General features: G+C 47.6%; 2 protein-coding genes across 4 annotated transcripts in view; both read right to left on the bottom strand.

Annotated features, from left to right (window-relative positions):
- Positions 1–1,252: 1,252 nt before the first annotated feature.
- On the bottom strand, positions 1,253–9,750 carry CRYGN (crystallin gamma N; the record flags this gene model as incomplete). Its single annotated transcript, XM_082321978.1, has 4 exons — positions 1,253–1,480; positions 7,131–7,276; positions 9,020–9,268; positions 9,730–9,750. The coding sequence occupies 4 exons, from the start codon at positions 9,748–9,750 to the stop codon at positions 1,345–1,347; spliced, it is 552 nt and encodes a 183-aa protein (XP_082178104.1). The 3' UTR covers positions 1,253–1,344.
- Positions 9,751–16,423: 6,673 nt separating this feature from the next.
- Positions 16,424–23,522, bottom strand: part of RHEB (Ras homolog, mTORC1 binding) — a 42,225-nt gene continuing 35,126 nt past the window's right edge. For 2 of the 3 annotated variants that reach the window (XM_082318383.1, XM_082318384.1), the window contains one exon: positions 16,424–17,196. In XM_082318383.1, coding sequence (XP_082174509.1) covers positions 17,104–17,196 — 93 coding nt within the window. In that variant the 3' untranslated portion in view covers positions 16,424–17,103. The other variant, XM_082318385.1, reaches the window with a different exon arrangement.

Genomic DNA, 23,522 nt, shown 5'->3' with positions numbered 1-23,522 from the left:
AGATCCCTCTGAATGGCAGCCGATCTGGTGTCAGACTGGGATGCAGTACAGGACCAACCAGCCCACAGCCCTGGCACAGAGCGTGGACCCCTGCTCCTCCCGATTGCTCTGTAAAGGGCAGGGTCCCATTGCAGCCCTGCAAAGCCGAGCAGCCCTGAAGGCACAGGCGTCTTGTGCTCCAGTGCGCTGGGGACCTGTCAGCCTCGCTCACATCCCTTCGAAGGGCTGGGGACAGCGGTTAGATCAGCAGCCTTCCCACTGGATTAACACAGAGCTTTGCAGCTCTGCCGGCACCATGCCCGTGCCTGTCAGGATCCATCAGACAGCCAAGCCTTAACAGCTAATAGAATAATGGAGTGAAAAGAATAAAATTACCCCTTTCTGAAATAGCTAGAAACTCTCTTAGCTAATACAGAACACAGCTTATGATTTTACAGGAAGGAGGCTGCCTGACTTTTGGGCGCATGAATGCAAGGGGAAGCGCCCAGGCTGTAGTGGATGGTCCACAGCTGAATGGGCAGAGCTGTTCCCATCCCAGCTGCCAAGCATCAAATGGGGTTTGGAGGCACCGAGACAACTGGGATGGACTGGGAGCACCGAAGGAGCAGAAGGATGGGAAGAGGGTTGTGCAGAAAGTGACAGTGCTGTGGCTGTTTTTCTTTACTGCCGCCCCCTCAAAATGTCATTGTCAGCTGAAGGACTTATGAATCAGGGAGCAAAGAGAAGATTGCTCAGGTTTTGTGCCTTCAGGGATTTTTTTTTAATATATTTTTTAATGTGTGCTGATCTAAGGTCAAAGTAACTCAGGACGAATGATTTCTGTCACCTTCACGTCAAGACCAGCATGTCGTGCTCAGATAGACCCCGCGAGTTGGTCAGATCCTGGCATGATCCTCACATGTGTCCTGACATGGCACGAGCAGACCCTCCGACGGCTGTGCGCCTGTGCTCACAATGCATGCGTGCAGCAACGTGACCCCCTCCAGGCATCAGGAGTCACCTGGGTCCGTCACGTGGTGGCCCTGGACGGGGCAGAGTGAACACATGTCAGACCACAACCGCACTGGGGAGCGTGTTCCCAGATCTGCTTCTCACCTCCAGTCCTGGCCCATGACCCTCAGGTCCTCCTTATAAATCATTGCAGAATAAAAAAGCAAATTCATAGCACGTAAATCAAGCTTAGAAAGGTTGCAAGTCCATTCCCTCTTGAACTCATGCAAGTGATGGGAAAAAAGTACTTAGAGCCAAAAGCTGGTGTTTAACAATTTATTCCATGGATCAGTGAGTGGGAAGGAGGGTGATGCCCAGTCTCAGCAGGCCATTGCTGGTGGGATGAAAGCTCAGCTAGAAGTAGTTGATGACTCTTCTGATGGACTGGACGCTCGCGCTGCGCGCCTGCCACGCGTTGCAGCTGCTGAACTCGCCCCGCTCCACCACGTACATACGGCCTCGGTAGTTGGGCTCCTCGTACAGCACCCACCTGAGCAGAAAGGGAGGGTTACTTGGGTCCCAACAACATGGTCATGCGAGGTGGCCTCCTGCCCACATTGAGTGGCTGCATTTAGGCACAGCAGTACTGCGAACTACTGGGGCCCGATGGTCCCTCTGCAGTCCTGGTCCCATCCTGCGCACAGAAATGCCCCCAGTGGAGTTAATTGCTGGTGCTTCTCCCCGTTTCCAGCGTAGCCTGGTAATTATCCACAGCCAGACTGGACCTTGCCTTTAGAAGAAGTTGTTTTAGGTTACACCAGCAATGAAGCCTGGGACCAGGGGCTCCCTGCTTCACGTTGCTGTAAGAACGGATCTCTCTGAGCTTCACCATGTGCAACAGAAACAATTCAATAGCATTTGATAGCGCTAAAGAAGGACATGAGTCCCCTCAGCCCCTGGATAAACCCATTTTGGACCCTAAGGAGAAATGTGCAACGCTTGAAATATGTTTTACCTCTTTGAACTGACTCCTTAGCTATGATGGGAACCATATTTAATAATTTCTCTCTTTGCTAGTAATTCTAAATGGCCTCTCTTTTCCAACAGAGAGCAGGACTTGGCTTGATTATCTTCACTTTATCTCTACGTCCAGTGTTAACTACAACTTTCCTTTGGAATACAGTCAAATAGATACAACACTCAACAACCTCGGTGACTTTGGCATGCCTGACTTCTTCACTTAGCTTGGCTATGTTTCTTTAGAATGTCTTTCTCCATTTGAAGGTCTTCAAGTCAGGAACAATTCTGATGGTCAAGAGGGACAAATTTTGCGGCTCTTCTCTGCCTTCATCCCTTTAGTACACACCATGCCATGATATTAATGTGGCCACAAGTGTCACCTCTTCCCTCTATTTAAATCTCCCATGCTTTTTAACCAAGTTTTGCCATTGCTCTAATAGTTTTACAGGTTTCCACCCCATCATTGCTGAACTGCTCATCTCTGCCTTGCTCTTCTCAACTTTTTTAAGGATTTTATAAGGATCTCTGCTGCTTATCCCATCTATTCGCTCAGCAATGACAACAGAGCACAAATGCAATCTTACAAATAATTCGGTTTCTGTGGTCTGTCTCTTGCCAGGAATTCAGCTGTGACATCTGGGTTGGGTCCTACTGTATGTGGGATTTCCAGGGAGAAACTCCTTTAAGTACTGGATGGGTGAAAGACTGCTGGGCCGCCAGGGTCAGACAACACCTGGTGAACTCAGATCAGTCTGACCCAGAGCAAAAAGTTGGAGTCCTAGGAAAAAAGTTGTTTATAAAACCAGCCACCCATAGGCATTATTAAAAAAAAAAAAAGGCAAAAGGTTAGGGTATTTAGTCGAGCCAACTTACAGATTCCTTGACATATTTGGATTTATTTTGTGTTTCTGAGAGGACAGCAGGTGGGACTGTGGTGGGTTCCTTCTCCCATCTGCCTGTGCACTGGTATGACCGGCACGTTGAGCACACGCCTGCCTGGTGCCCCTCTCCACCCTGCTGCCCGCGCTTGCACGGCCCTTTTCCGCAGCATCGCTGCGATGGGCTCAGCCAAGGCATTTGGATCCTGAGCGTTTCCTGCAAGCAAACAAGTTCATTCTTTGGCACTTTTTGCAGCCAATTTATATCCGAACCAGAATTACAAAGTCATCCTCAGCCTTTTCCTTTGAAGCTCACTTTGTAGCGGATGGAGGAGGCTGCTCGCTGCTCATGTGGATATAGTGGCAGGTTGCCCCAAAGCCACTTCCCATCACATATCCTGATGTGAGCTGTCGGAGAGCATGCTCAGCTCTTCAGCTTAATTAAGAACTATTTATAAAATTATCCTCCTCTAGATACACCCCAGCCTTGTTCCTAATGCTCACATGGCTTTCTTCCTTTCCTACCCCATCCCTTTAGCTTATATGCACCTCTCCATATTTTTTGGGCCTCTTTCTCCATCAGTTCACCATCCCTCCCTTAAGCACTCCTGAAAAGAGCTCTCCATCTTATTTTCTGCACCTACCAATCACTCCCTCCTTCTGAGAATACCTAACGTTACTGAAAGCACTGCGTGATGGTAGGACAGGGATGTTCACAGGGCATTGCTGGCCCACCAGGACACAGTGGTTCTTCCAGCTCTGCTCTGCTCTAGGGTGTCTTTCAACAACTGCTGGACCCTGGGGAAGAGCGCAGGGGGTAGAGCAGCCCCTCAGAGTCACTGTCTTTCCCAAGACCTCTGCGTTTCTCTCCAGACACACGGTTGATGTGTCTGCACTGTCACACGGAGGGAATGGGACAGGCCTTGGGGTAGATGGAAGCAGACTGCGTGACCTGGTGTGGTGATAAGAACCCTCCGTCTTGTCCCTCTGCTTAGGGAAATGCTGCAAAAAAGAGGAATAAAAGGAATAGTAGAAAGATGGAAGTGAAGTGTATTGGCAGTGCAAGGTGATGAGTGAAGACTTGTACAGCTTACTTAGCTGTTCCTTTATTGCCTAAAATTTACGTTCTCTGAGTCCATCAGCGAGAGGGGAAATCAAGTCAGTCAGGAGCCCAGAAAAAAAAAAAAAAGATGATCCTGTCCTCAAGCCCAGCATGGGAGAGCTGATCCAGGCACATAGCACACAGCCCTCAAACATCTCCGTGCTGTGTTTCATTAGCACATAAACCCAGAGGACACGGGAATAAAACTCACATGGAACCAGCGCAAGCCCTGTAAGCCAACGCTGGCTGCTCGCGCTGAAAAAACTAGCAGGGAGTGCTGCAGCTTCAGCCTGAACCAAGCGGGATGCTTTCAGGAGGGCTCATTCTCCACGTAGGACTCGAGCAGTACCATGAGCAGCTATCGCCTCTGCCGAGAAATAGGTAATTCTTATTGAGTGTCAATGTTTAGGTACCTCTTCTGGTTGATATTTCACAGCCTGACAGCAGAACATCTACCAAATGCTTCAGCAGAATAAATGGTTGGTCTGGTTCCTTCAAGTTACGTCACTGTAGCTTAGAAAAGCCCTTTTTGGGGTATTCTCTCCCGGACTGTGAAACAAATTCAGCTTTTTAAAGTTGGTATTTCTAAGGAATCCTCTGTGGAGTGGCTGAGGCACAAAGGAGGACAAGAAGCGCATGTCTTCGTCTAAAACCAGGTGATACCATATGCCATACCGGAGCTGGCTCTGCCCGTGGGACGGACAAAGCCGCTCGCCACGCGAACCGCAACAGCTTCCGAGGAGGCGGTAACATCTCAAAACTGCTCCAAAATAGCAATCTCATTTCCAGCATGGTTTTAACAGCTTTATCATCACCCTTTCTGGCTGTGTGGGGTAGCAGTCGCCAGCCCAAAAAGGGCAGCAGGGAAGGTGCCGGACACCCTCAGTCCCACCACGCACCATGCCAAAGGCAGATGTTTCTCTCCATTCCCGTGTTTCCAGCTGATCCATCATCCCTTCCCGCAGGCATGGCCACCCCCACAAGTGCAGGCAACAGCTCTTTAACAGCACGTGACACCATCCACGGATTTTGAAGGGGAAGCAAATATTTCTGTATCCAACAGATGCCACGTTGCAGGAATTAAGGGGGAAAATCGCAGAGCGAGACTTCGGCGGGCAGGGAGCTCAGGAGGACCCCGCTTTACACCTGCTTTCAGGATACACAGGGTAAAACAGACCCGCTTTTAGGCTGGGGATGTGCTGGAGACAGTCTGTGGCTGAAAGTCCCCTCGTCTCCAGTGACCCCATCTCCTACGCTCCCCAAACGGTCAAGGATGGGTCCTGGGAGGCTTTGCCAGGCTGAGCCCAGCACCAGCTACACCTGCAGCATCTCTGGGGTCACCTGGGCTTATATGGTCCATCCAAAGGAGAAAAGCAGTGCCATAGGGTCCCTTTCTCCTCCCTGGTTTCACCTCACTTCTGTGGTATCTCCTTCTTCCCTCCCTCCCTCCTCCTCGCAGCCTGGGGCCAGCAGGTCCCTCTGCACTGTCCTGCCTTTTAATGGCCTTTACAGGCCCTGCCATGCGCTTGCAATAACCATCTTGGCGCGGTCTGAATGTCATGCTCCAAAACCCAGCAAGTTTCCTCACCACGCTCCTCTCAGTATTTAATTTTTTTCTATTTTTTTATCGCTACTCGAAGCCTTTGAGAAGTCATGTAATGTTAACATAAACAGTCTAGGCTCCCATACGAGGGAAAGCAAGCTTTGTGCCCCTTATATATTTTGCAGGGGAGGGGGGAAAAAAAAAATCAATCTGAAAAATTTAAGTGCTTGAAAGTTTCTGGGCAGCTTCCCAATTTGTCAAGCTCAAGGCTCTGCTACGGGGACACGTGTGGTAAATAATTGGCCCTAAAGCTCTTGCCAGAGCACTCCCAGGCTCGTTCTTGGCTTTATAGTGTTGGTACTCAACGCCTTTTCCTTCAAATGCTCAGCGCTGACGGAGTCCCCGGTGGGCTCCAGCCATTTCTTCCCATTGGGAGCGGGTAGCCCTGCTCCTTAGTTTCAATGAACCACCACTGCCTGATCACTAGCCTGATTTTTGGAAGAGGAGAGGTCTCAGGTGAATCAGAAAGGGTCCTGCAGGACACTCGCTGTCAGGATGTCACAAGCTTGGATGGCAGCAACCTTTTTCCTATTCTGGGAAAAAAATTGCTGTTGGACAGAAAGGGTCCAACATCCCACGCTGGGTGCAGGTGAGATGCGCAGTATCCAGTCCAGGACAGGCGGAGAGGAGCGTTTCTGCGCTCCCTCCTCTGCAGGGGCTCCCCTCTGCCCTGTGCCTCGCTCCAGCCACCCTCTGCCTGACTTTGGGAGGATTTTATGGCATTCCCCACTCCCAGCACACTTGCAGTGAAAATGCAGTTGTTGGACAGAGGAAAGGGAGGCGGCCAGGTAACAACCCATCTCACAACAAGAGAGAAAAAGCATAAAAAGGACCGATACTGTTAAGAAAATGCAAATCGCCACGCAACAGCAAGAAAAAGGCAAAGCTGCCGTCCCGCCAAGGCTTTCAGGAGCATCTGCAGGGCAGGAGGATGGGGCTGAGCACCAGTAACGCATCTGCAAAGTGTGTTCACAAGGCACCGAGGGTGACCAAAAACCCCCATTGCGTGGCTGTTCATCACCACCACAGTTGCCCCCGTCTTTCAGAAGTAAGATTTAATTTTAAGATGAGACGCCGCTGCCTCATTTTTGCTGTCCAAGGAAGAGGTTTCTGGTGTCGCAGCGAGCCTTGGTGAAGCCACATGCAAAGCAAAAGCCCTGACCTGCATCACCCGGAGCCATCCATCCGCCCTCCCCAAAAGCCTCTGCGCAGGTTTTAAAGAGGTGTTTGGAAACATGCACAGAAGTGTTTAAAAAAAAGAAAGAAAGAAAGAAAAAAAAAAGCTGTTTCGAGGCTTCTTGTTTCATACACCTTAAAAAGGTGTCTCGGAGGTCTTTTAGCTTGTGCTGAGCTGCCACCCTCCAAAAATCACGCCCCTTGGAAGCAGCTCTCAATAGGCAGGCATGAAAATTCACCCTTAAACCATAGGGTTAACTCACATTTTTAGGCTTTCTCCAAGTGCCCCCAGCATCGACAGGCTTTTCCACGATGGGGGGAGTCTCTGCAGCCCCCTCGCTCCCCTGCGGTGCCGGGTACAAAGGGTGCGGGGAGGGGAGCGCCGCAGCGGCTGCGTGCCGGGGCACGCGCGGTTACTTACGCGCCGTCGCCGTACACTTTGAGGGCATTGATGCAGGTCTTGTCCCAGCCTTGTCCCTGCAGGAAGGAGCAATCTTCCGTCAGCTCCAGGCTGGGACCGCTAAAATGGCTCCCCTCAAATATTTCGATCCTGTAATGCTCGCCGTGCTGGGGACAAAGGGATTTGAGTCAAGCAAAAAAAAAAAAAAAAGAAAAAAAAGCAACAAATTATTTCCCTGGCTTTTATAAGACAAAGAAAAAGAAGGAAGGGTGATTCTGAAGGGGAATGTGAAAAGGAGTCCAACACCACCAGTGCCAGCACGCACAAACTGGTGCCACTTCCCAGCACACCGCGCCAACCAGAAGAGCAGCCAGAAACCCCTCGTCTCTGCACCTTCCTACAGCTGCCGTCCACGTGCAAACACGTCGTTTGTGGATGCGTTGTGCTCAGGCACACGTAGCCCTCACCCATCTGCAGATCCCCCCACGGGCCCACAAACCCTCCGTCCCAAGTCATCAGCTACAGCGCCTGCTCTCTCACGCAGCAAAAAAAGATATGTATCCAGAGTGTACAAAGATGTTAGCCTGTTCCCCTAAACTAATTTATATTGCCTCCAGTTCCACGTGTAGCTGCTGCTCCTGACTCGAGATGTCGTGCCTTTCTTTAAGGAAAACAAAAAAAGGGAAAAGGAAGCTTTCCCAGCATCATCGTTGCTGCGTGAGCCCTTGAGGGTGACACGACATCAATTCCTCTGGGGACATTTCTGCAGCCTGCGACATAGGTATGTGGGACAGAGTGAGCTGAAAGGATATTTTTAAGCTAAATTCAAAGAATTCCTAAATGCATTTTTCAAATAAACAACGTCAATGCACAAGAAGCTGGGCTGCGATGCCAAACCCCACAGCAGGCGGCCGCCAGCAGCAGCCGAGCGGATACCGTGCCTGAGCAAACATTCCTCCGGGAATCTGCACTGCAGAAATGCCTCGAAGCACTTGCTGGCATCTCAGAGGGAAAATCATGAGCCAGGGAGGAGCACGTCCTGTGCCGGCCGGGCTCCAGGGCCCAAGGCAGAGCATCCCTCCGTGTACGGACCATGGAGGTGCTTTGGGAAGGACGTTATGGACCTGAAACAAACCCGTTGCTGTGCTGAAAAGCAGCTTTGGGGCCAGCGAGGAACCCCACCAGCTCCAAGTGGATTCAGCATTGCCCCGCAGGTCAGGAGTGACAGGAGAGTCGAATGGAAAGACCTAACCCAGATTCATTTTTCTTTGCTACTTTTTAATCTTCCCGATTAAACCTTCCTCAGGGCGGTGCTTTTAAAAGCTTCATAAGGGGAGGGCTACCTAGTATGGGGAAAAAAATGGGTTTAGTTTAGGATTAGTGGGGGTTTTTTGCAACAGCAAAGAATTCAGCTAAAATTTGCTAGGAGCAGCCCAGCTGCCCCATGGGTCCGGATCGGAAAGTCCTGGGGCTGCCCGCTCCCCCTGCGGGCACATGGGGAGACCAGGCTGCTGTGGCTCAAACTTGCCTTGGGCAGCGACCCTCCTTCTGAATTCCCCCGTGAGTATTCCGTGGCGACTCACATTAAAAAAGAAAAGCACATGATGCTGGCAGGACCTTGCCACCTCATCTGAAAAAACATGGGAAAATCCCATCCCATCCCGCTGCGCTCCATGCTGCAGGAGGAAGGAGCGGGAAACCACGACTCGGTTTTGTGGCTTGCGCAGACCGCTCCAAGGGGTGACAAACCTTCCCTATGACCATTGCCTTCTCAACAGGATGTATTATTTCTAAAAAGCGCAGATTTTTATTACACTTATTCATGGGGCTCCTAAAAATAAAGCCCAATGGCAACTCCGTCCCACTGATGCTCCGGCCGGGAGAGCGAAATGCCAGCGGCAGCCACTCACCATCCCGATGGGCCGGCAGGAGCCCAGGTGGTCGCTGCGGCCGTTCCAGCGATAGAAATCGGGGTACTCGCCGTGCTCCAGGACGTACTGCTGCCCTCGGAAGTCGGGGTGATCGAAGCAGACCCAAGCCCCGCTCTGGACGCAGATGGAGTTGACCCGGTTGAGGAAACCTCGGTCCTGGAAGCTGCCGCAGCTGCCGCAGACCTCCAGCTTTCTGCCCGTGAAGCATTTGCCTTCGTAGAAAGTGATCTGGGGGGAGGGAGGAGAGCGGGCCCGCGGTGAGGAGCAGAGGCACGGCTGGACCCCCATTTCGAGCAAATGGGAACCACTTGCAGATGCATCATTTTAGGGTGGTTGGGGTTTTTTTTCAAGCTGCTTTCCAGCAAGAGGAGCACGGCATCACTGGCATTTTTTCCTAAGAACCGTATTTGTTTTTCTGGGAACGCAGCGCATCCCGCATTTACGACACTTCTCGCCGCCTCGTGCTCGCTCACACATATTTCCAGCAGGAATGTTTAAACAGGAAACTCCGCGCCCGAAACACAGCTCCTTCTGCCGCACCCTCCCCATCCCCACTATCAAATTTACTCCCGATATCATCACTCACATCGCATCCTCTGGGATATTATCCTAACCTACTCCTTCAACCCTGAGGATGCTCAGGCTCTCCGGCCCCAGGCTGAAAGGGAACCGGTTGGGTTGTTACTTACTTTTCCTGAATATTGAGACATTTTCTGCTGGCTGCTATCCAAGAAGAAAAGCGGGAGCCAAACCAAAACCGCGAGGGACAGAAACGTTGGACACCCCGCTATATAGCAGCCGGGGCGGGGGGAGATGGGGCTGGTGTCGCGAGGGCTTTTTAACAAAGCGGCGGGAACCGGGGGCTTTACGCTTTCCTGCTTCGTAGGCAGAACCGCCGGTAACGGGGCCTGCTGAGTCCGAGGTTTTGATTTTGGGCAGACGATCTGACAAAAGATTTGCTTGGCAGGCCTTTGGTCGATTAGCGGTGCACATTTACTGCTCCTTTTTGAAGGACTTTCCCCCCTCCCCCCTATTTTTTCCTTCCCCCCCGCTTTTTTCCCTCCCTTCCCCCCCTTTTTTCTTCCCCCCCTTTTTTCTTCCCCCCCTTTTTTCTTTTTTCTCTTTTTTTTTTTTCTTTTTTCCCCCCATTTTTCCCTTTATTTTTTTTAGAACAGACAAGTAGTAAATAAGGAACCAGCAGCAGCTCTAACCATGGTGCATAGTTTCTCTATGCTACATTTGCTTCTTTTTACTGTTTTTTCTCAGCTGCTTCTCGCCTATTGCAGCGTGGCAGCCAAAAGCAAGCGTCCTTGGAAGACTCCTCACCAATAACATGTTGCGCTCCATCCGTCAAAGCAATGGTTTCTCATTCAACCTTCAAACCTCTTTAAATGGCATCTCCAAAAGCCAAGCACCTAATCCCCCCCGAAGCGCAAAGGTTGTGCTCGCAAACCCACCGACGTTACTCACGAGTGTCGTTTTTATGAATGTTCCAATCTTTCAGCACCGAAGCACCAAGACACAGATATAAGTCAGGATTAGAGGGATTTTTAAGCCATACCATCGACCATGAAGTAATATTGCCCATATAGCTGCAATTACGGCTTCAGAATCTGTCATCTCAAACGCCGGCACAAGGAGAAGCTGCTTCATATTCCCCTCTTTTGTGATATAAGAGCATCCAGAAACTTTAACTGGCTTATCCTCAGGACAAATAGCAAGGGAAAGCCCCAGCCCCGTCAGTTTATATTAATGAGTCAGGCTAAGAAGAGGTAAAGGCATATGCATGGGGGTGGCCCATGGCCCAGCACGCAGAGACGTACCAGGGCACCATGTTAAAAGGAAATTTTTCTTTTATGCTATTTAATAGCACTGGAAGAGACTTTGCACCCAGCTCCTACTCATCAAATCCTCCTCTTCATCACCCACGGGGCCCCCATCAACTCCCCCCCCGCCACCAGCACTCCGCTCCCCGGACCGTCAGGCACACGCTTTGAATCCAAACCCTAAAAACTCATTTCTTGGCAGGTCGTTCCCATCCGCACGCGTGCCAGCAACCTCGCTCGGCAACCCCGCTCTGCTGCTTTTGTTCACTGCTTCGTTTCAAGATTAAAGACCATTTGGGAAGAAAGGATGTCATTATTAAGGCTTAAACGCACGCCGCCCTTTCAATTAAGACGTAAAAGTTAATAAGCGCGTGTACACGCACACGTAGGCTGAGCTGGAAGACGTCGCATTGACTGGAATGCGCTGGAGGAGGAAGGAGGGAGATGGCATGACATCTGATGAGCATGGGCTCTTGTCTTCTTCCAAAGTGATTTTCATTACGTGCCAAGGGGTCACGAGCAAGGTTATATTGGCATAAATAAACCCAGGCTGGCTGGTCTTCAAAACGCAGCCATGAGATGCCACCACCTCTTTCCATGGGGTGTTACGTAGGATTTAGGGGGGTGAATTTTCCATGCAGTTCAGCAGACACTGGCCATTGCACGTGTCTGGCCCAGCAATACGCCTCGCAATAATCTGCAGTGGTAGGTGGTGCTGGCAGTCGGATGCTGCTGAATGACCCCAGGTAAGGCAGGAAGATGCCAAACTCACTCCTTCTCTGACACAGAGATTACAAGAGAGCAGGGCGCGACTCCTGGAGGTGAATCTTTGGGAGTAACCTCGCTAATGCTAACAGGAATATTTCTTACCAGAGGCTGAGCAGGATTAGCATTCTGCTCAGAGGTACCTACTACAGCCAGTACAACCCCCCAAATAATAATTAAGTGAGCAACAGCCAAGGAGCTGCACCACAGCCTCTGAAAGGGCCACGCTTCAGCTTCTGGAGGAGCTTTTAGTATTTGCAAAGCAGTGCAAGACCCGGCACAGGACACATCCGTATCTCAGGGCTTTCAAAACGCCACCTTGCTTTAAAAAGCTCCCAGATTTCTTCACATACCTCAGCATGAAATACTTCCAGCTCATTAGATATGGAACGACCACGGAAGATGGTTCTTCCCATGGAAAATTTTTTGGCTCGCTGCTGAAAAGGACGAGCACATCTTGTGGGCCACTTCGGAGCAGCAACAGACCTCAGAGTGAGAAACCATCCTTATGACTCAAGGGAGAGTTTCTATATTAAATCCACATTGCTTGATTAAGATCTAGCCCACCTCTCACCAGTTGCCAAAGCACTCGTTTCTGCTGGTGATGAGCCCATTCCCAGCGCCTGGGTACGCCACGTGCTGGTTACGCTAACTGCAGAACATCTCTGCAAACCATTCAAGCAGAGAAAGGACCTTCCAACCCACACCCTTGCTGGCAGAATACCTCACCTGTTGCTGGAAATGGGAATCAGCCGCCAGACGATGGTTTTGGGTTCAACACGTTGTCTTCATCATGGATGCACCGAGACATAGAGTCTCTGCAATATCTCTACCAAGGGTGGCCATCCACCACTCGTCCCATGCCACGCAACACCTCGCGTCGCCCCATGTGGGTACAGACTCCAAAAAACCTCCTCGTGCCTGAGCAAACCCTGTCACAGAACGACGGTTCAGATCCGGCCAGGTTCCTGCTAGGAAAAACAGCTCCTCACCTTGGAGTTGGGACCTGCTGGTCAGGGTTAGCCAAATATTTATTAGCAGCATTAGAGATGGATATTGAAAAAAATCTACAAAAGCTTGTTTTCAGTAATATTCTGTCTAGGGATCAGTATTAGCGCAGCTCGTCACACAGCAAGGATCTGACTGAGATGGGGCTTGGATTTCATTTTGGAAAACATCAGAAAGCCTAGCGTTTTGGGTGAAATCCTTTCAATTTTCAACTTATTTCAAAAAGGAAAGGTTCCAGTAGGGAAACCTAAGGACACCTAAGAAAAAGCTGGATGCTGAGGGCACCCGTCACCCAGATCAAGTTTAGCCACGTTTTCGCCATGCCCATAAGTTAAAGGCATCTGTGCAAAGGTTCTCACTCCCCCTCCCCAGCTGTCAAAGGGGAGGAATTTTGACCTTATTAGATGAGGTTATGAAGATTAGTCAGTATTAGCAAAACGCTCCGAAGAGGAGCAGTGCTGATTACATGAGGACTAATTAGAACCTGTTGATTTCTCTTTCTCCAGAGGCTACAGCGCAGCAGCGCTAATGAGCAGGATCAGCCCAACCAGCCCGGGTGCGTCGCCACCGCCCGCACCGCACTCGGACCGCGCGGCGCAGCGGCCTGCGATATCTGCACGGAGCAGCAGCACAAATCGTTTAGCAACAAAGGCGTAAGATTGCACATTTCTTTAAAAGAAGGTGAAACCACAAAAATACGCACCATGACATAGGCTACCCTTCTCATTTCGGGCTGCTGCTCATCTTGCACTTCAAAGGAAACTGCTGCGGGCTGGGATAGACCCAGCTGGATGTTTTACGCTCAACCGTGCCAGAAACTGCAAGAGTTGTCCTTGATCACTTCCAGGGTGCAAGTTTGGACATAGAAACTTCTCTGTTCAAAGAAACTAGAAAACAGAACACCTGAAGTCTTCACCATTGCCGCCAATGCTGCAAGAACTTCTTCAGCAAAGTCTGATTTCAGCCAACGCTCCTCTGCCCTTGGCTGAGGACCGACATAAGGCTGCCTAGTCCAGATACTACAATACAGCTACTGCAGACACAAGGGAGAAGTAACAACACTTTTCCAGCTTTTCTTCTTCTCTGGCGTGCATTCACCAAGCCTTGACAGAAGCTGGGAAGAAGCGTTGGGCAGAAGACTCCACAGACCCAAGGCAGACTGCCTCCAAGCCTTCCCCCTTGTGGAGTTAATCAGGCAGGGATAAACTTTGCTACGCACAGAAACAAGACCAGGAAAAAGAAGGATCACGTATCCTTCTGCCCGCAGTCCATCCTCCACTCGCTGAGCTGCATCTGCCCCACCACGTTCCTCCTCCTCAGCACCTCCGTGCCCGGCAGGCTGGGAGATGGGCAGCTCAGCCTCTTGGGCTCAGGACACCGAGAGGTCTCTCAGTATTCACGCAACAAAGCAAGGAGTTGGACAGGAGCACAAGCATGGCAGGAATCGCTTCCAGAACAGCACATTTTAAATCCATGCAAGTCAATGGGAATTTAACGTGACTTATGGCAGTTAAGTTTTGCTCATTTCCTCAACAGGAAAAGGATCTTTGCACTTTTACCTTTGCCAATGATCATCCCTTAAGAATAAGGCTGGGCCCCATTCCGTGTATATCAAACTTTTTCTAGCCTGGGCCAGAAAACTTATTTCCTTCATGACTTGCCTTTTAATCCGTGCACCATTTATCACAATCCTCCAGAAGCCTCCGAAGGATCAGGGCAGCTGCCAGACGAGGCTGTATACATTCATCATTCATTCCAGGCAAGCAGCAGTTTGCTAGAGACCGATTTCTTGCTTCCGTACAGAATACAGGGCTTCCAGAATTGCCTACCACCCCATTTTAGGGCTCTCACGGTGAAGAACCTAACCCATGCCAGCTCTTCAGTCAGCATAAAGCAGCACGAGGCTGCCCCAGCCTCTATTAGACTCCAGCTGCTGGAAGGTGCCACCCCGAGAAGGCCGCTGAAATCCCAGTAGAGCAAAGCACAAGTAGCTCCCTGATCACGCTTGACGACACATTTCATTAAAACTGCAAGACTATTGCACATGGCTGGTCTTTAGATCTTATTAGCAGAGAAAGGCTTGGATGAGCGGAATATATAATTTACATTTCTTACTGGATGAGCCAGCAAGAGAAAGGAAACGACGGATGTTGATGAACTCAATTCTTCAGCTATTACAGAAAATGCAAGAGCAGTACACGCTCTCAGTGCCGAGTACACAAAGCCTGGGAAGTTCCCTTTGCAAATCACCCAGAGAACCTGCACTTGCCTTTAAGCCCTCCTGAAAAGCCTCACCCCTGGAAGGCAGGGCCTCGATTATCCCAGGACTATCAAGCTGCACATTTCCTCATCCATCCCCTTTAAAGCCTCAGCAGCTGGCACACTTCAAGCACCGATGCAGCAGCTATTTCAGGCTTTAGATTGATTGCCGGTACACACACGGCCACTATTTTACAAAAAAAAAAATTGAGTAAATGTGGTCTTTGAGATTTCTGGTATTCCACAACTTCTACCTTTTGATGTAGACCACGTGACATCGTGTCCATGATGCAATGCCAAAGACTCTGGCCATGCAACACGTCATCTGCCACCTCATGATTAAGCAGTGAAGAGTACTACCAAAGAGATGCACATTGCCCCAAGTTCCACAGAAGATCATTTTGTGAATCCTCAGCAACTTCATTATCAGCCAAACCACCCTTGTTCCAGCGCTGCAGGTTTTGTGAAGGAAACCTGCTGCACAGCCCCGCATCAGCCCAGTTCCGAAATGCAAGGTGCACTGGTTTCCCAGAACGAGCGCTCCGACTCTGCTGAACTTCAGGGATCTATCGCCTGTGACCATCATCCCGCTACAGAAGCTGTATTTGGCACAAGGTACCAAAACTCAGATAACAAACAAGCTTTCAGAAACTTTGGGAAATATCCTAAATGGAGGAAAAAAGGCAACTTTTTTGCCAAGAAGCTAGTTAATCTCGTGGGGACCGAAGAAAATATTAAATTTTCTACATACACTGTTAATTGAGGGCTTTAGGCAATCTTCTATGTAGTATGAGGGAACCACTGTACAAGAAATGAAGAGATGAGACATGCTGAATTTGTACCTTTTAGCACAGACCGAAATGCAAAAGCTAAATCTGGTTGCAAAAACATTGCAAGTTTCCCTTCCATTTTCCTCCAGCCAGAAATCAAGTTTTCAAATGGACACAAAAACACATAAGAAACACTTCATTTAATTAACTGTTCCCCAAATCAGCCTCGTTTGTTGTTGTTATTTTGGGGTTTGTTTCATTTTTAAATACAAAGTAGGTTAACTGCACATTTTTTTAAATATGTAGTTGAAATAGTTTGTTTCCAGACTTAAGAGATTAAGGCTCGTTAAGCCTCTAGTCCAAAAAACAGGCAAAAACTTGCATCTGGTGAGGGGAAAAGCTGCCAGCGCCGCGCTGGGAGCCCGACATTGTGAACGGCCAGGTGCCAGGAGACCGCTCACCTCTACCAGTGCTGTCCAGGTGCAGAAGCAGAGAAATGCATGATCAACAATCCACATCCATTTGTTTGGGAGATGCAATTTATTTTAAAATGACATTTTTGTTTTCTTAGCAAGTCTATCCTTGTGACCTGGATAAATCCACTCCATCCTGAAAGCATTCCTAGTTACAAGCCCACGTGAACAGTCTGTAGCGCAGGCGTTTACCGGCCCATTACATGGGGCAGATCTACGTACCCTTTACTCCGTAACTCTTAGTTACGGAGGGAAAATACAGTGCAGGTTGTCTGGCTGAAAACCCAAGCCTTCCCTTCCAAATCAAAGGTGTCGCTTGTGCCTCCTTCCCACGACCGGGCACAAAGCACCGCTGAGCTACTCGGCCAGCCTGCGGTTCTGGTAGCAAAAATGGTTCGGATCGCTCACAGCCAGCTTCCCAAGCAAGAGTCAGACTATCCGCGGGCTCCACGGATCTCACACCTCCTCTTAAGGCCAGCAGGTGAACCTTTTTCACAAAAAAAGTTGATACGGAGTAATCAACAAAGAATTATAAACAGAACATTTAAGGTTTGCAGCTATTTTATTTACAAGTATACATTTAACACAAAGAAACACTGATATCCAAGCCTAGTTAATAGTAGTGTAACAATATGCATCATTTTGATGATTATTCTAACCAACAAACTACACTGAAAAATTAATGCCAGTAAAATTCTTGGTCATAATATTAAGAAATACAATATAGAAATTGAAAATATGATTGCTTAAAATTTGAAAATGGAAGTGAAGCCATTTGCACAGGAGTCAGAGTTTAACGTAATCTGAAGGGAAAGGCTCCAAACCAACTGTTTATCTTTCAGGTTAACAGAAGAAAAAAAAAAAAATAAAAAAAAGAAGCATAGTTTATCCTTAAAGATAATGGGCAGTTTTGCTTCTTCAGGTAGAATGTATTCCCAGTGTTTTCAGGTTTTGCAGTGGAATTACATTACTGAGCATGAAGACTTCCCTTGTGAAGCTGCCCCATCAATTTTTTCTGCCTCCAAAATTATCCTCTTAAAAACATCAACGGCAGTCTGCAAAGAGAGAGTACAACGTTAGCAGGTAAGGAGAAACTGGCCACCTACTGAAAAAATAATAATTAAAAAAAATGTTAGCAGTTCTACTGGCTACAGCAGCAGATAAACACATGTCCAACACTTATGGCAAAATCAAAGAGGGAAAACGCGGTAATTTTCTTTTTGAACACAACCTTTTGGAAGAAAAGTATAACCCCCTTCTCCACAGCAATCCTCAACTATTTTCTCTATCACTGCAGGGAGGGCAAGTTTAAACTGAGCCATACTCGCAACAGAGCTAATAACTGTAATTCAGCTTTATTTTAAATAGTAAGCTTGTGCTGGGTGACTGACAGCACTGAAGATTTTGATGCTGTGCCGCTCCAGAGAAGAAACCATTTCATTTCCTCTAAGGAATCTTTAAGATTCCAAGTAATTACAGAAGGCAGATTTTTCAGCTCTAAACACTGACTTTGCACAGCCGAGTATGAGGGGTACTTTAATATTCTTGATTTTCTCATCTTACCTATAGGTGAGACCAGTATTGGACACTGTGCAAGAACACGAGGGTAAAACACGAGCCAAACTAGCCACTGTGTAATATTAAGCAGTATCCTTTGATAAAGTCCTCCTGAAAGGGGTTTTATATTTTAAACGGCGTGAGCTATCGGGTAGCTATCGCTGACAGGGCCAGGCTCACACAAACGTCCTAGCTTTACTGTATGGAACATACAGGGTTGTAACAGAGTCCTCTGCAAAGCCGCGAGCCACGCGAGCACGACGGATCCCTCCGCTCCTTCCGAGGGAAGGCAGCAAGTGCTCGCAGAGGAGGAGTCACTTCTGCTATCAACTCCGCTTGGTCTACACCGAGTCTCCTCCCTCCGCGCTGAGCGTAAAGTGGTCTGCTGGGAAAGGCTCTCCCCGGCCGAAACTCCAGGTGATGAAACAGCACCCGGGCTCAGAAGGGCGATGCTTCCCCAGATACACGTGCACTAGCGAGTACAAGTTAAAAATCTTGGGATGGAAAGACACGATCTCTCATGAAAGCCAGTTTTAACTGAAGCAGAGGCGCTAAGAAAGGATGTCAGACCACTGGAGTGGTTCAGGAGATTTTATGGAAGAATTCGATTAAGTGTAGTTAGGTTTTTGGTGGGGTTTTGTTTGTTTGTTTTTAAGGATACTGAAAGATGGGGAGAGTAAGGTGCCTGGGACAACACCATGAATGCTACTCGTAGTAAATACCTTACACTGTTAATCTGGTATTTTCAGGATTCACTCAGTTTTAAGGGTTTCAGAGTTGTACACTACCCTCCATCAGAATATGCAGAAACTACAACATGCAGCATCTGAGATTGCCTAGAAATAATTGAAGACGACTAAATCCATACTACCGTCAAGGACAACTCCAAAGTGCTCTTCTCTATGGTATTTTCAAGCTGAAGATTCACCATGTGATCAGTACTTCAGCATGTGAATCTTCAACTTGGAAATGGTCTCCTGATCATCTCAGACATGCCATTTTAAGCTTATCTAACCTCTAGCCATCCGTTTCATGAATTCCAAGCACATGCTCCTTAAGAAGGAAAGCATATCCATTATATAAAAGCAGTCACATTATGGAAGCAGATAAAAGGGGGTTTTGTTGGTTTTAATCAGCAGGCTGAAGAGCACCCTGTGATTTATGACTGTGTTCTGACCTGACAGATGTTTTTCCACCTCCACAAGGTATAATTCTTAATTGGATCACTTCCAAATTAAACCCATTGACTAAAGTAGCCCCACAACAATCTTAAAGCAATCTTAACAAGATTAGATTGAATTTTAAAGTTTCCCATATTTATACCGTTTGTGCACATGGAACTATGTCTGGAACTATTTAAAATACTCCATCAGCTGGAAATAAGAGTATTCCTCCATATATTGAAGTTTCCCTGCAATCCCAATGGACTCTGACAGAAGCGGCTCATTAGTCCAGTACCACACAACAAATTTCCTGGGCAAATTAGGCTCTAGAACCATGGTCAGGACTGCAATTGCTATCAAACTGGCGCCACTAATGAAGTTTCCCTTAATCAAAACTTGGTGAGACACTGATTTACAAATACGCTGCACCACCAATGTTTCCCTACTTCGAGCTGAGATTTTCAATGGTTTCATTTTAATGTACAAGTTCTTTATAACCCTGCTTCAAAGCATCTATTAAAAAAAAAAAACAAACACTACAACTTATTCTGTCAACCACGAAGCTGTATGTTCTCTGTCAAAGACGTGCTACTTGAAACACTAAGATGTAGGAGTTCCCAGGGCTTGTTAATTCATTTCACAGAAAATATGTATTCACTGAGAAGGTTTAATCACTGTCCTACAGTTAACCCTTAGGAATTAGTAATTCAGCCCAAATATGCTGAAGTATTTTAGAATGAGCTTTTAAACAGCTCAGGAAGCTGTGTTTTGTGACAAGGAATAAAGAACGCAGCCAGACTTTATACGCATCTGTCTCCATATGGTCCAATTATAGAATGTGGGTCACACCTAGCCTACAGAAAGCCATCTGGCTTGCTTCTACCTTTCTCCCCCAAGGAAACAAAATAGATGTCAGCCTGGGCAATGCATGCTGCCTAGAGAGCTCAGCACCATGCAAGAGACACCGGAGGTTCAACTGCTTCTGCAGATGTGCTCCGTGGTGTGAGCAGGACAGACGGCCCAGGGACAGACGCCCAGGAGATGCAATTCTCTTGGCACAAGCAGGGAGTCGGGACCGCGATGCCAGGAAGGTGCAAACGCCCACATCCAGCCCACAGCCTCCAGAGTCGGCTCGTCCTTTGGTATGCTGTATTTTTCAACTATGCAACTGTTTTATTATTTCGAAAAGGCAACTCTCAACTGCTCACACTACGAGTTTATCTTGGCACAGAACTGGGCAAAGGAACTTGAACAATAATCAGGTAAGGAAGGGAGGTTTTCTCCCCTCCATCTGTCGCTAGTCCAAACACACTCTCCCAGGTAAACATTTCGGACCTCAGAGGGACTAAGATCCCACACCACTCTGAAGCACATACCGAGCACTGCGTCGGCTGAGCTTGGCGATGAAGTTACTCTTGAAAAAGAAGCAATGCCCAAGCAACTGCTTTTTAAGAGAGCTCTGTTCTGGCAAGAAGTAGATTTTTTTGCGACATCCTTGCCCCTTCTAAAACAGGTTTATCTAATGAGTTTTGTGTAACTGGATGAACACAATTTGGCTGCTCGTTACTCCCTAAATTCTTCCAGTAAGAGCTGGCTCCCAGCTTCAACTGGGTTTAAGACCAATTTGGATTCTGGTTGCATTTCAAAGTTACCACTTTACTGTACTGGGATTAAGATGAAGATACCATGGCTTAGGTGAAACAAATTCCACAAGAAAGGCTTGAAGCTCCTGAAGTTAGCCAAAGCAGTTCAACGTATCTGGTAATAATTCAGCAGCTTGAGAAGATACAACACTAGCCCAGCAATAGTCTAAAAGAGGTCTTTTCCATTAAGCCTCAGAATTGCCTTCTCAAAGCCCAGGGATTTCCGTAGATGACTGGTAAGTTGCTGATATGCAGGCTCCTCCGAAAGTCCCACCAGGTCACCCTTGTCGGGAGGAGCTGATACATAGCCTCAAATATATTTGACCTTGGGAACTCTTGCCAGCCGCTACCATTTACCCTTACCGCAGCTTTGATCTTTGCCTTTCTCGCTTTCCATCTACTCAAAGTCATGCTATTTCTGGAACGTGGTATCTTTTGGCAACTCCTGGCAGAATGGGACTCGTTTGCTGAGGTTAATCTATAGAACTATTTCAGTTGCCCAATAAAGTAGGGCTATGCTCCTAGGACTCTCACAGATGCTCCAAAAAGGATTTTTTTTTTTTTTTTTTTTTTTTTGCCAAAGCAGGAAGGGAGAAGAGTCAATGCTGTCCCACCCCCTTTTAGGGGGAAAGGAGCCTTTGCTATCAGAACCTGTTATAGGCAATACCTTCTCTGGTTTCAGCAGTTCCTTGCTAACAGAGCTGTTATAAAGGATAGACTACATAGCTGATCAAATTTGGTCTGACCCCTGTAGCAAGGAGTAGCTACTCTCCTCGCTGCTGTGAGGAACATCATGTACCAAACCCATTTCAGACCAGCAGACTAGAAATTATCATACTTTTGCTCCACATCCACCAAACGCAGACAGCTAGGTTTCAGAGAGAAAGGATTAACAGACTTCCCCCCAGCCAGGAATGTTTGAGCTCTCTGCTGAAGTTCTTAAGCTCTAAATTCCCAATCCAGTCCAGCTCATCCCTTTAAGCACTAAATTAGCTTTCTGTAAAGCAAACAGAATCTGAAGCAGTTCTGGAAGGAGTTTAGACTTAATCTTGATAGGCAAGTTACACTTGCTGCACCAAGCCAGTACAGGGGAAGATTTCAATGAATCTCCAAGAAAAAAAGTGCCAACAGACTTCTTTTTCCAGTAATGTTGACTGACATAAGGTGAACATTCAGTACCGGGAGAATGACAACACGCCTTGTTACTAAGTTCAAAATAAACCCTTTTCCCCTCCGAACCAGAGACAGTTTAAGAGAAGATATCCTGTCTTGACAGAGGCCTACATATCAACTGTTTTGATCCTGTCAAATTAGGATTTGGAAGAAAAAAAAAAAATGCATGAGTTCAGAAGTGCTCCTGGTCTAAGTCATAGGAAGGGACGCTACAACGGCCAATGTCTCCTGCTCCCCCCAGCACCTCACAGCTCCAGACTCCACACTTGGCTCTCGAAGCTCAATCTCCCACCTCTTCAGAAGTGAACATTGCTCTGCAACCATTTACGAGGAGACTAAGGCAGCTGCCCCAGCTTTGGGCTCCTTCACACTTTCTTCTGTCCATCCTGAGCCTCCGAAGGAAGCATGCCAGAGAGCCTGAAGGATGGTCACATGCTGTGGGCACCCATCGCAGAAGTGCCACATGATCTCCCAAACTTCTGAAGCCGGACAAATTTACCAAGTGTATTAGGTAAGAGGCACGAAGGAGGAATTCACGTTCAAGCACCTGTTTCTAACAACCTGCATCCGACTCCAGAGGGACAGAACCTACAGCGACCCACGATCGCTATCCTGAAGGATCCTGCTGAAAGGAACACCTGGTAAGAACAACTCTGACAGCACGAATGAATACAACTTTGTATTTTTCGTGGGGTTTGCACAGGACTGTACAGAATTTTGAATATCTGACATACAATTGCCATTCTGATTTCCCTGAAGGCTACAAAGTTTGCTATATAAACTTCAGCTGGCAGCATAACTTGATAGTCTGAGACTAAGGAACAGACACAAATGTATGGCAGTCAATGGGACTTTGTTAGTGCAACAATTTAATATGCAAGACATGCCAAGCATCATATAAAGCTTGTAGCTTTCCATAAATACACCCAGTTTTTTTTCTTGAACCAAGAACAATACGAACTTCAGAAGTTATCAGTAAGATATTCTGCTAGATATGAATTGCTACACTGTTACACATTGCGAACACAAGCCAAAAGAAAAAGAGTACAGACAATAGTTCTGCCTAATCCAGAAGTATTAAGTTGTTTAAAATAAGGGGGGGAATGAGATGCTTTCAACTGGCTTATTCTTTACCCTGTCAGTTTGGTTTCCTTGGGTATGCATTTGAAGCTCTCCAGCATACGGAGAAGATATTGAGAAATTTCATGCTTTCATCACGCCCAATTTTGACAAGGTTAATGCAAGTCTCAGCCAGAAACAGAAGCATTGATAAACTAACTCCATGTATTCCATATCTGGAGAAAAAAAATCCAAGTTTTTCTTCCAGGGAAAATCCAACTTTACTCAAGCAACTCATGGAACTGTTGACAACAGGCATCAGAGAGAAGCTATTTGTTTTGATTTTGGGGATGAGGGAAGAGGGAAAGAAAGGCTGCTTAAACAGGTCCTGTCCTAGCTACAGGATTGCCCTTTTGATTGTGCTGATGGTCTCAAGGAGGCCAGGGATGTGATATGCTAGGTTAAATACGAGACAATGTAAATGTTTTTTCTGCATAAGGACTCATTTGTTTAAAACTAGCCTGACAATGTCCTTTTGACTGTATCATATGTCTATCTTTTCAAAAAGGAAAAGCTGTTGAGACCTATACAGAAAAAGAAAAAAAAAAAGCGGGGGGGGAAGACACACACCCCCCGCCCCCAATCCGCAGCAGTTACCCATTACTTCAAGCCCAAACTAGGAGGCTCTTGTAGCTTAGATACACAAGGTGTCAAATCAATGACAAAGTAGTACTAACAGCCACAGGAACAAATTCAAATACCAGAACGTATTTAGGAAGCATTTTA

Source organism: Platalea leucorodia (assembly GCF_965183815.1).
Source record: "Platalea leucorodia genome assembly, chromosome: 1".
NCBI classification, from domain to species: Eukaryota; Metazoa; Chordata; class Aves; order Pelecaniformes; family Threskiornithidae; genus Platalea; species Platalea leucorodia.
This window is presented reverse-complemented; position numbering and strand designations above follow the sequence as displayed.